We start from the raw sequence: 11,313 nt of genomic DNA on the forward strand, positions 1-11,313 counted from the left end.
CTGCAAGGTTGCCATTTGGATTCTCAGTTAGGGCACATGCCCGGGTTTCGGGCTCAATTCTGGTAGGGGGCATATGGGAAGCAGCTGAACAGTGTTCCACTGTCATATTGATGTTTCTCTCGCTCCCTCTCCTTTCCTCTCTAAAAATCAGTAAATATATTTTTAAAAAAGAAAAATAATAGGAAAGGCTACCTTTCTTAGAAAGTAATGGTTACTGACCTGATTGGTTGGCTAGCCTTTTAGGGAGAGTCACTCTCACGCCTGGTTTCTCACAATAAAGAACTTTGATTGAATAATTGATCAGGAAGCATCCAGCCCAGTCAGGTATGGTTCAGTGGTTGAGCGTTGACCTATGAACCAGGAAGTCACAGTTCAATTCCCAATCAGGGCACATGCCCAGGTTGTGGGCTTGACCCCCAGTGGGGGGTGTGCAGGAGGCAGCCAATCAATGGTTCTCTCTCATCATTGATGTTTCTCTCTCTCTCTCTCTCTCTCTCTCTCCCTCTCCCTGCTGAATGGAAGCCCTTTTCTGGGGTTTTGTTTAGCTTCTTATTTGCAACATAGTATATAGTTGCTTAGAGTTGCAACTGAGAGGCTGGCAAGTTAGGCGGAGAACGTTGGAATCTGCAGCAAGCAAGCCTCGTGCTCGCTTCAGTGCCTGGCTGCCGGCCGCCATCTTGGCTGACAGTTAATTTGCATATACTCACTGATTAGCCAATGAAAAGGGTAGCGGTCGTACGCCAATTACCATGTTTCTCTTTTATTAGTGTAGATAACTTATATGAGTTGGGTCTCTCACCACGCCCCCACCACCACCACTACTACCAGTTTTTCGTTTTAGATTCCTTGGAGAATTTGTCTTCATTTATACTCCTGGGAAGTATACTAAGCACTGCTTTGCATTCTTATAGCCACTTAACATCAGTGTTTGCTTTGGGGGCTGTGTAGGCTTTTCATGGACAGATGATGGAATGCACTGGAGAGAAGGGAGAAGCTGTTGGGTAGTGGTTACCGGGAGTGGGAGGGGCTCCTTGGATCGCAGTGCACCCTCCCTCCCTCCATCCATGGAAGCCAAATAGCATGTGCAACCTGTTCATTCAGTCCTTCCTCAGAATGGAGCAGGGCTGGCTAACCTGTAAAAGGCAGATAATGAATATTGTGGGCTTTGTGGGCCACATGCAATCTCTGTCATGACACACACTCCTCTTCTTTTGAATTTTTTAAAACAGCCTTTAAAAATTTTTTAAAAACAGTCTTAGATTATGGGCCATACAAAAACTGGGCAGATTTAGGCCAAGGGCCATGGTTTGCTGACACCAGCGCTAAATCCAATGATAACAAAATCAACTTAAGTTCCTTTTCATTTTCGTATTTCCAGGCTGAAAGGGAATTCAGCAGAACACCACACTGTAATTTTTGTGTTAAACTATTAAGAAAATATAAGAATCCTGGCCGGTGTGGCTCGGTTGGGTGTTGTCTCCTGCACTGCAAGGTTGCCATTTGGATTCTCAGTTAGGGCACATGCCCGGGTTTCGGGCTCAATTCTGGTAGGGGGCATATGGGAAGCAGCTGAACAGTGTTCCACTGTCATATTGATGTTTCTCTCGCTCCCTCTCCTTTCCTCTCTAAAAATCAGTAAATATATTTTTAAAAAAGAAAAATAATAGGAAAGGCTACCTTTCTTAGAAAGTAATGGTTACTGACCTGATTGGTTGGCTAGCCTTTTTAGGGAGAGTCACTCTCACGCCTGGTTTCTCACAATAAAGAACTTTGATTGAATAATTGATCAGGAAGCATCCAGCCCAGTCAGGTATGGTTCAGTGGTTGAGCGTTGACCTATGAACCAGGAAGTCACAGTTCAATTCCCAATCAGGGCACATGCCCAGATTGTGGGCTTGACCCCCAGTGGGGGGTGTGCAGGAGGCAGCCAATCAATGGTTCTCTCTCATCATTGATGTTTCTCTCTCTCTCTCTCTCTCTCTCTCTCTCTCTCTCTCTCTCCCCCTCTCCCTCTCCCTCTCCCTCTCCCTTCCTCTCTGAAATTAATTTTTTAAAAAGGAAGCATCCAGTACAGGTGCTCTTCACAGACTCTGGCTGAAAATCTACTCCACGGTCTAAGTGGGTTGCTAAACAAGACCATGGCATTGTACCTATGCTGTGGTTGGTCTTACAGGCATGTTTCATGTTACAGGGCTGCTCTGCGGCTGGATACCAATAAGTACAGTTACCGTCCATTTCATAGCTGTGGGAGAGCACAAAGTACCAGTCTCTTCTCTCCTCTTCCCTCCCTTCCTCTTCTTCACCCCACCCCAAAACCTTCGGTTTTTGTTAGGAAGAGGGAAGTTTAAAATGGAGTATGACCTAATATAGCATTTGAGTTAACAAATTAAACACAGACTATAAAGTGATTGTTGGCATTAGTGTTGCAGGATGAGTTGTAGATACTGGGGGTGGATCCAACTGTGTGCTTTCACATTAAATGCATATGGGTGGGGGAGCCCACGGGGTGCAGTAAAGAATTAAATTGCAAAAGAAGCAGCCTCCTCCCATTAGCTTTCTCCTTTGCTATTTGTATAATAGCAAAGATGGTATAAACCCATCTTTCTAAAAGTTTTTACATTTTTGAACATAGCCATGTAGTTACAAATAAATGTCACCATTAAAAGAGGCTAATCAAATTTATAAACAGCATAAAATGCTATGGAAATGTAGGTTGATAGTATTTAAATGTTGTAACAGAGTAATAACATTCTTCATATAGTCTAATAGTCCTTATATTGTGGGACATCCTTGGCGGGGGTGAGGGGGAATGTGTGTATGTGTGCGCCCAGCACGTGCTTAATAAAAATAGGAGCAGATACAAAATAAATATTTACTTAATAAAGTCTCCAACTAATTTTCTATTTTTCAATCTGTGTGCTTTTAATGGAGGTATGTTTACTTTGTAAAAATTCCAATTAGTAGTGTACTTTACTTCACTAAAGTTTTTGTTCTTTAATTGAAAATAAAATTGAGTTAATTTTAAACGGGGCAAGGAAACCCTGTAGCCATATTTGTCTGTCTATCTGTGCACCGTAAGGGAAGGTCTAAAAACATACACATGTAACTGCCAACAGTTGAGGCCTCTGGGGAGTTTGAGCGAGGAGCCTTGCTTATTATTTTTACTGAATGCACATCTAGGGTATTTTAATTTATATTTATTACTTTTAAAAAGTAGGAAAGGAAAGAAAATGCCTGCTGCTGGGAAGATCTTGGGGGTTTAGGAGGAAAGAATGTGGCTGTTGAGTAACTTCACCCCACCCCAGGCAGATGCCTATGGTGCGAGTACATTATAAACTTGACAGTACCAGAGATTAAAATAGAAAACATTCAGATGGTCTTAATACTGTTAGCTCTCCTTTCATAACTGGAGCTCGTCCTATTTTATTAATACGTGATTTTTCTTGTATAGCCTGACTTCCAGGCACTGGAGGACTTACCCTTGAATTATTCATAGAAGCAAGAAGATAGATTGTACCAGCTCCTAGCAGCTTGGCATTAGAGAAGCAAAATGAGAAAGACACATGTAGGTAGATTTAGGAATGTTTAAAGGTTACTAATGGCAACTTCTGAATGTTAATTACCATGTAAGGAGTTCAATGAAGCAGACAGGTCTTTTTAAAAAATACATGTTTTTATTGATTTTTTTAATTTTTATTTTCTTTTAGAAAGAGAGGAAAAGAGAGGGATAGAGAAACAGAAACATTGATGAGAGAGAAACATCATCAATAGGTTGCCTCCTGCACTCTCCTCACTAGGGATCGAGTCCGAGACCCAGGCATGTGCCCTGACCGGGAATTGAACCGGCAACCTCTTGGTTCCTGGGACAACATTCAACCACTGAGCCACACCGGCAGGGCAGACAGGTCTGCATTGGCTCTGAGAAACATGGCTGCTTTTTAAAAAATAATCATAACAATATATTAAAGACAACTTTGAAAAGAGAGCATTGTTTTCGTAGCTTATCCATCTTAATTAGTTTGGTTTTTATGTGAAATACTTAGGCAGCTGTGACTTTAAGCTTTTAAAGTGTTCTCCTCCTCTTCCTCCTGGTAAATGATAGGCCAGTTGCTCACACAGTTTTCCATGAATTCACCCTCTTTCTTGTCGCCAAGGTGAATTAGCATTGAGAGCAAAAGAATCTAACTTGCTCCAAATGAAAAATCGACTTTTGCAACTAGCTGCCTATGCACATGATAAATAAATTACGATGTTCCTGATGGCTCCTAAAAGGTAAACTTGGAGCAGGGACAGCAGAGACTGGCTTTGAGCGGAAGGCCAACCCTAGTTACTAGTGAAGACTGCCCTCTCACAGCCTGAACCTCTTCCCTTCGGGCTGTTACAAGAAGTAACCCTGTCTCCAGCCTCTGGGCCTTCCCGCTTTCCTGCCCCATTTCCCACCCTAGCAAAGCTGCAGCCTTATCAGATGGCAGCAAGAAGGAGCCTGTCTCCCCTCTGCTTCAGTCGGTACCTGGGACATCCACGGGGCCTTGCAATGAGTCAGTTGGGAGCCCAGGGGGCTTTGGCCCCGGAGGCCCATTTGTAAGTGTCTACCTTTACAGGAAGAGTGCCTTCTGAGTCACTTTCTGGAGAGCGGGGTAGGGGAAGGCGTTTGAAGGGAGATAGTCCATCTCTCAAAGGAGGGCCTGACGAGCAGCGTGATTGGGCATGTTGAGACTGAAGGGTAAAGAGGGAGGCCCTACCCCTGTCAAGGAGTGTTGTTACATTTCGGAGGCTGCATATCCCGTTTCTTTCTGGGGAAGCAGATGTTGACCGGCTTGCCTTCCTTCCTTAGGTGGTTTTTTGGCAAAATCCCCAGAGCCAAGGCAGAAGAAATGCTTAGCAAACAGCGGCATGATGGGGCCTTCCTTATCCGAGAGAGTGAGAGTGCTCCTGGGGATTTCTCCCTCTCTGTCAAGTAAGTATTTCCTGCGTTGGTTGCCGGGATCCTTGTCTCCCGATGACCTGAGTTGTGAAGCCATAGGCCAGATGTCCGATGACACACACCAAAGGTTGCAAACTGGTAGCATCTTACAAATCAGGAGATTTCACATTAAAATACTGCTTTCTGGCCCCTCTTAAGAATGTGTTCTAGCAGCACTGGGTTTCGATTCCCCATGGAAGCAGTCTAGTAGCTGAACAGCAGCAGCACTTTGGACAGCACGTGCTTGCCAGTTTTCCCTAATCCCCACCACTCCCTAGTGTCTCCTTACACACAGCTCTCTTCACTCCTCACCCTTTCCTCTGGGATCCTGCAGCTCTCTCTAACAGCTGCCTTTTTGAGCCCCCCCACCCCCCAGGCATCTAGTTTCAATCTGCCAGCACCAGCCTAGGCCTGTCACATTAATTTAAAAGGTCACCACAGGGCGTTTGGGGGGGTGTTGGTTGTTTTTTTTGTGTGTTTCCCTGTGGTAAATTTAAATGTGGGAAGGAGCTGGTGAACAGCGACTAGAGAAGGCAGGAAGTTGTATCACCCTGGAGTCACAGAGAATATAAATTGGAACTTAGAAGATTCTAAGCAAATCAGCCCCCACTTGTGGCATAAGAATATTTAATCAAATTGTCATTTCCATATGCTTTTGATTCAGTCCTTTTCTAAAAGTTAATCATATAGAATCATAGGAACCCCGCCCCTAAGAATCTTACAAACTAGTTCATTTATATGATAAAGAAGTGATTCGTTTTACTTTTTATTTTTTGTTAATCCTCACCTGAGAATATTTTTTCCATTGATTTTTAGAGAGAGTGGAAGGGAGGGGAAGAGACACAGAGAGAGAAACATCCATGTGAGAGTGCTACATGGATTGGTTGCCTCCCACACTCGTCCCAACCAGGGGCTGGGGATCGAGCCTAAAACCAAGGTACATGCCCTTGATCAGAATCGAACCCGGGACCCTTCAGTCTGCGGGCCGATGCTCTGTTCACTGAGCCAAACTGACTAAGGTGTAAAGATTTTTTTTCTGTTTCAAAAATTAATTGAATGTCTTGTTTCATTTTAAGACCAAATATATGGTTAAAGTATAGATTTTTTAAAATATAAATTTAAATTTAGAATTTTTTTTTTCTCAGTGAAGATATGGGAGGTGATTTCAGGTGGCATTTACAATACCTTACAGATATGTTTCCAGCACAGTTTTTAGTCTCAACATGAAAAAGTCAAACTGGATTTAATAATAAGTTTTTCTCTTCTAACAATGGCTTTTTTTAGTAGACTTTATTTTTTAGAGCTGTTTTAGGCTCACAGCAGGGGTGAGTGGAAGGTACAGAGATTTCCCCTCCACCCCCACACTCCCCCACGCTTTGGTGCTTGGCTAAACACATGCAAATGAGGGTCTGGTGAAGAGCACCTCAGATGCAAGTGTCAGTGTGCTTCTTCTTAATTTGTTTTTCATCATCTGTTTTCCTTACATTTTATCCTGACCCGATTGTAAACGAAACAGTATCAGACAAGGAGTGTAAGCAGCCAGTAAACTCACTGGGCTTCCCCGTGGCAGGTAGTGCTCAGCTGGGCCTTGTCTGGGTGCCACTGGTCACGGCACACGGCAGGAGGCTCCCACACCCCTCCCTTTTCTCAGATAAAAGGTTGAAAGAGTCATGTATTTATTGTTTTAGAAATAAGATTTGAAACCAATGTCGTTAACCATCTTGATCAACACAAACACCTTTCCAAAGGAGGTGCAAGAATCCCGGTCTCCGAGACGTTCTTTAGTTTCAAGATGTTGTGAGTCTGTGGTGGGAAGCACTGCGGTCCTTTCAGAACCGAGCTCGCTGCACGTGGATGGACTCTGTGGGGCCAGAAGTGTCCTTGAATACGTCCTTCCTCATAAAGCTTTCTCCCAGTCCTTCTCTTTTCTCGCTTGAAATAGCAGAACTGCAGGCCTTTCATCATGACATCGATGAGATGTGGTTGAAACTTAACTCGTGCTTAGACAGTCCGCCCATGGTAAAATCGGGGTTGTTTCAAGTCGTCCCCTTAAAGTCACAGAACCTGTGGACGACAGTCAAGTGAGGACTTACTGTTCATAACACTTTGCATCTCCTCAGTGGCTTCCTGGGAGCTCGGTGCTGCCACCTTCTGGGTTGTTTAGTTTCTTTAGCTTTAAGACTGTCGGTCCAGAAGAAAGACTAGTTTCATTCATTTAACAAACCTTCTTAGATGCCTTTTGAGGGCTGGGCAGTGAGTGGGACAGGCAGAGCCTTTGTGGAGCGGCTGTGCTGGCCTCGTAGCGCTGTGATAGTGGGCCATCCCGCTCAGTCAGCTCTGGGTGGGCCCGTGTGGAAGGGAGCACTTACCTTGACCAGGTGATAGAGGAGCCTTTTCGGGGGGCAGGAGGGCTGCCTGGACCTCTTTATTTGTTGTCCCAGTAGATTATTTTGTTCTGAGACCTTTTCCCCATGAGTAGAACTAAAATCCCTGAATAGAACACATGACTTGCCCGGCTGGTGTGGTTCAGTGGTTGAGCATCAACCCAGGAACCAAGAGGTTGCCAGTTCAATTCCCAGTCAGGGCACATGCCCAGAATGAGGGCTCGATCCTCAGTGGGGGCATGCAGGAGCAGCCAGTGGGTGACTTCCTCTCTCATTGATGTTTCTATCTCTCTATCCCTCTCCCTTTCTCTCTCTCTAGAAAAAAAAAAAAATCAATGAAAAAAATATTATTAAAAACAAACAAAAGACATGACTTTACCCAGGTACAGAGAACTATTGAACGTATGTCCAGTTTCTCCTCTGCATACCTCATTTCATTTTCCACCTTTTATAAAAGTCTTTAAAAATCACATAAGATTTTATTTATTTTAATCACCCAAGATTTTGATTTTTCTTAATATTATTATTCTTTTTTGCACTTGAAAATGTAATTAAATCACACTCCTTGCCTTAAATAGGCTATGTTTCTTTCATTTGGTACCATGTGGGGCATGCCATCCCTTAGGACTTCTGTTTATAAACGTCTTCAGAATTAGACCGGTGGACAGGGTTTCCTGCCTGGCAAGGGTGCTTCATGGTGTCACTGGGAGTCATCAGTCCTAATGGAGGGGCCTCGAGAACTCTGTGAGCATCCTAACCCTCCAGCCAGGAGTCGTGCTGTGTGGCAGCCCTGGGCCGTGAGGAGTGTGGCCTCCTTGATGGGCAGGTGGCCTGGGCTTAACCAAGGCTGAGCCCCCTAACCTGGTCTCCTATCTATTCCCTGCCTCCCCCAGGTTTGGAAATGACGTGCAGCACTTTAAGGTGCTCCGCGATGGAGCTGGAAAGTATTTCCTCTGGGTGGTGAAGTTCAATTCTTTGAATGAGCTGGTAGATTATCACAGATCTACATCCGTCTCCAGAAACCAGCAGATATTCCTCCGGGACATAGAACAGGTGCCACAGGTAAGCCCCAGAGAGAGAGGTGGGTCATCCTTAGCAATGAAAACAGCTCCTCAGGCAAGCAGGTGCCTCTTCAAAGGATTGCTTCTGGGGCTTCCACACTCATTGATCAAAGTGTTACCCTTAATTCATGCCAAAGATTTGAATCTGAAGTAAGTAAAATAAAATAGGTTTGCCTTCTCCAGAGGCGGCTCCTCTGGGCACTGCGTTGCCCGTTGCCCACCTGCAGCCCTAGGAAGGAGGGTCTGTAACACACTCTCCAATACCCTTCCCCTGGAAGCAAATTGTGCGGAGAGTCCTACCTGGGAGGGAGGGAGAGAGGGAGGCTCACTCTCCCTTCTCTATTCCAAGTCCTGAAACCCTACCATATGCCTGCTGAGCACACCTCGTTCAGTCAAGCTCTGGACTTTCTGGCCCTATAAAACTGTCAGGATTTTACAAGTGATACAGTGGTAGGAACTGAAGCATTTTCCAATCCTGGGATGTAAACCAAACCTGATGGCCATTTCCAAAGTTCTTTCCCCTTAAAGCAGCACTTGCCACTCTCTGCTTAATAATACGGCACAGCTGGCCACCAAAGTGAGACCTGCCCTAATAATTTCTGAGCATTGGTGAAAAGTCACACTGTCCCATGTAAACTTAGAACATGTACGAATAAAGGGGGGTCGGGGGGTGGAGATTTACTGCGGGAAATGTAGAAAAGTTGGCACTCCTCTGTAGACCCCCCATAACCAGTCCCACTCGGGACTGGCCACGCTCAGGACGCAATGTGTGTGTTTCTCCCTGCCCCTCCTCTGCAGCAGCCGACGTACGTCCAAGCCCTCTTTGACTTTGATCCCCAGGAGGATGGAGAGCTGGGGTTCCGTCGGGGAGACTTTATCCACGTCATGGATAACTCAGACCCCAACTGGTGGAAAGGGGCTTGCCACGGGCAGACCGGCATGTTTCCCCGCAATTACGTCACCCCCGTGAACCGGAACGTCTAAGAATCGAGAAGAGATTATTTAAAGAAAGTGAAAAATTTAAACACATACAAATGAATTAAATCCATGAGCTGCCTCTAACAGCAGCCTGAGCAGGAGCTCCGAACACCTGGCGGGGTCACCTGGTGACCCTCTCACTTTGGTTGGAACTTTGGGGGGTGGGAGGGGGAGTTGGATATAACAATGCCAAAACTTACCTATGAATTAAGAAAAAGAGTTTTTATTACAAGTTTTCACTGCTGCTCCTAGTTCTCCTCCTTTGTCCTTTTTTCATCTTTTTTCTCTTCTGTCCATCAGTGCATGACGTTTAATGACACATATAGTCCTAGCTGATGCCAATAATAAAAGAAAAGAAACCAAGTGGGCTGGTATTTTCTCTATGCAAAATGTCTGCTTTAGTCAGAATGACTGAAAGAACAGCCATTGCTGGGTTTCCATAGAGACACGGGGGGTCGGGGAGTGACGGCTTACTCTATGCCAGAGGGGGCAGGACTGGGACTCTGCCCTCCAGCCCCCTACCATGTATTTTGTCAAAGCTGGAAATAGAGGGGGCAAAAGGAAGGAGGGTTGCCCCCATGCCTTCCTGAGAAAGTTAAACTGCAAGCCTGTCTCTTTCCGGCATTGCTTTCCCTCCCGAATGGCATCACTGAGCATGTTGTTTTCATAGTGCCTTTTTCCTTACTTCAAGGGTTGCTTCTGAGTGATGTTTTCTGTTTGTTTGGTTTACAATAAGTTAAAGACAGGCCAGAGCTTTTCAGCCCGTGTGTCGCCTAGTCTGTGTAAATGCCTTTCCCTCGGTGAGGGGAGCACAGGTGGAGAAGAGCAGGCGCAGGCAGAAGTGGAGGGTGTGGCCTGCTGCCTGTCCCGAGCCAGGAGTCGTTCAGGTTTGGCTTTAATACTTGTGAGCCCCCGGAGGTGACAGGAGCGGAAGCCGGTGTCTGGTCGCTGCCCAGGGAGCAGTGTGGCAGCTGCCGGGGCAGGAGGACAGGCTGCAGCTCTGCCCACACTGGACTGGGTGTGGCTGAAAGGGGGTCAGCGTCCTTGACTTTGCCATCTCAGGTGTTTTCTGCCCCCCTCCTTAATCCCCAGAGACCCCTGACTCAAACCCTGGAGCCAGCAAGTTTCAAACACAGGAAAGCCGGAGGAATTTAGACTCGCTCTCCCTCGGTCAGGATGCGCCGTGTTCCTACATCCAGGATGCAGTGGAAAGTGAGCTTCACTTCATCTTTCTTGCTCTGCAAACCAGGGTACCTGTTCCTGCCTTTTCTCTCTCGTGTCCCCACCCAACCTGCCCAGGTGAGCCTTAGGGCAGCGTTCACGAAGCAGCTGGGTGGTTTTCCTGTCTCCATTCACAGCGGGCTGTGTGTATAGCTGCTCCACCCCAGCCCCCCAGAACTCAGTGTCTCCGAGAAGCAGGGAGAGCAGGAAGGGAAGACTGGAAATGTAGGCAGGCCGAGTCCACGGAAGAGCTCTCTGTCCGCCTCCTGTGCCAGCTGCTTGCCCCTCAGAGCCATGTGCCTGTGAACTTTCTCCACCCAGTCCCTCCCACAGCACAGCCGGCCCGGAGTTGGTGACTGGTGACGGCCTTGGGTCTGAAGCGGTCGTCGGAGTCTCCCTGGCCTCTGGTCATGGAGCCGGACTCAGAGGCCCAGGAGGTGCTGCTCCTCTGGACAGAATTCGGCCTCTCCTCGCTCCCTCCCTGATGGTAAAGGAATCTGGCATTCTGCACCTGGACCACGTGATTGTTTTATTTTGGAATTGGTGTATATCATGGAGCCTTGCTGAACTAAGTTTTGTGTGTATATATTTAAAAAAAAATCAGTGTTTAAATAAAAAGACCTATGTACTTAATCCTTTAACTCCGCGAATAAAACTTGGTAGTTAGTGATTAACTGTGAATAATAAACCTACAATGACTTCTTCA

General features: G+C 46.1%; 1 protein-coding gene across 2 annotated transcripts in view; it reads left to right on the forward strand.

Annotated features, from left to right (window-relative positions):
- GRB2 (growth factor receptor-bound protein 2) overlaps positions 1-11,313 on the forward strand; it is a 54,570-nt gene extending 43,257 nt beyond the window's left edge. Inside the window, exons 3-5 of one of the 2 annotated variants that reach the window (XM_005884282.2) lie at positions 4,835-4,957; positions 8,241-8,409; positions 9,207-11,313. In XM_005884282.2, the coding sequence (XP_005884344.1) occupies positions 4,835-4,957; positions 8,241-8,409; positions 9,207-9,392 (478 nt within the window). In that variant the 3' untranslated portion in view covers positions 9,393-11,313. The remainder of the gene's footprint in view (positions 1-4,834; positions 4,958-8,240; positions 8,410-9,206) is intronic. The other variant, XM_014531800.1, reaches the window with a different exon arrangement.

The sequence above is a fragment of the Myotis brandtii genome, unplaced genomic scaffold, assembly GCF_000412655.1.
Source record: "Myotis brandtii unplaced genomic scaffold, ASM41265v1 scaffold825, whole genome shotgun sequence".
NCBI lineage: Eukaryota > Metazoa > Chordata > Mammalia > Chiroptera > Vespertilionidae > Myotis > Myotis brandtii.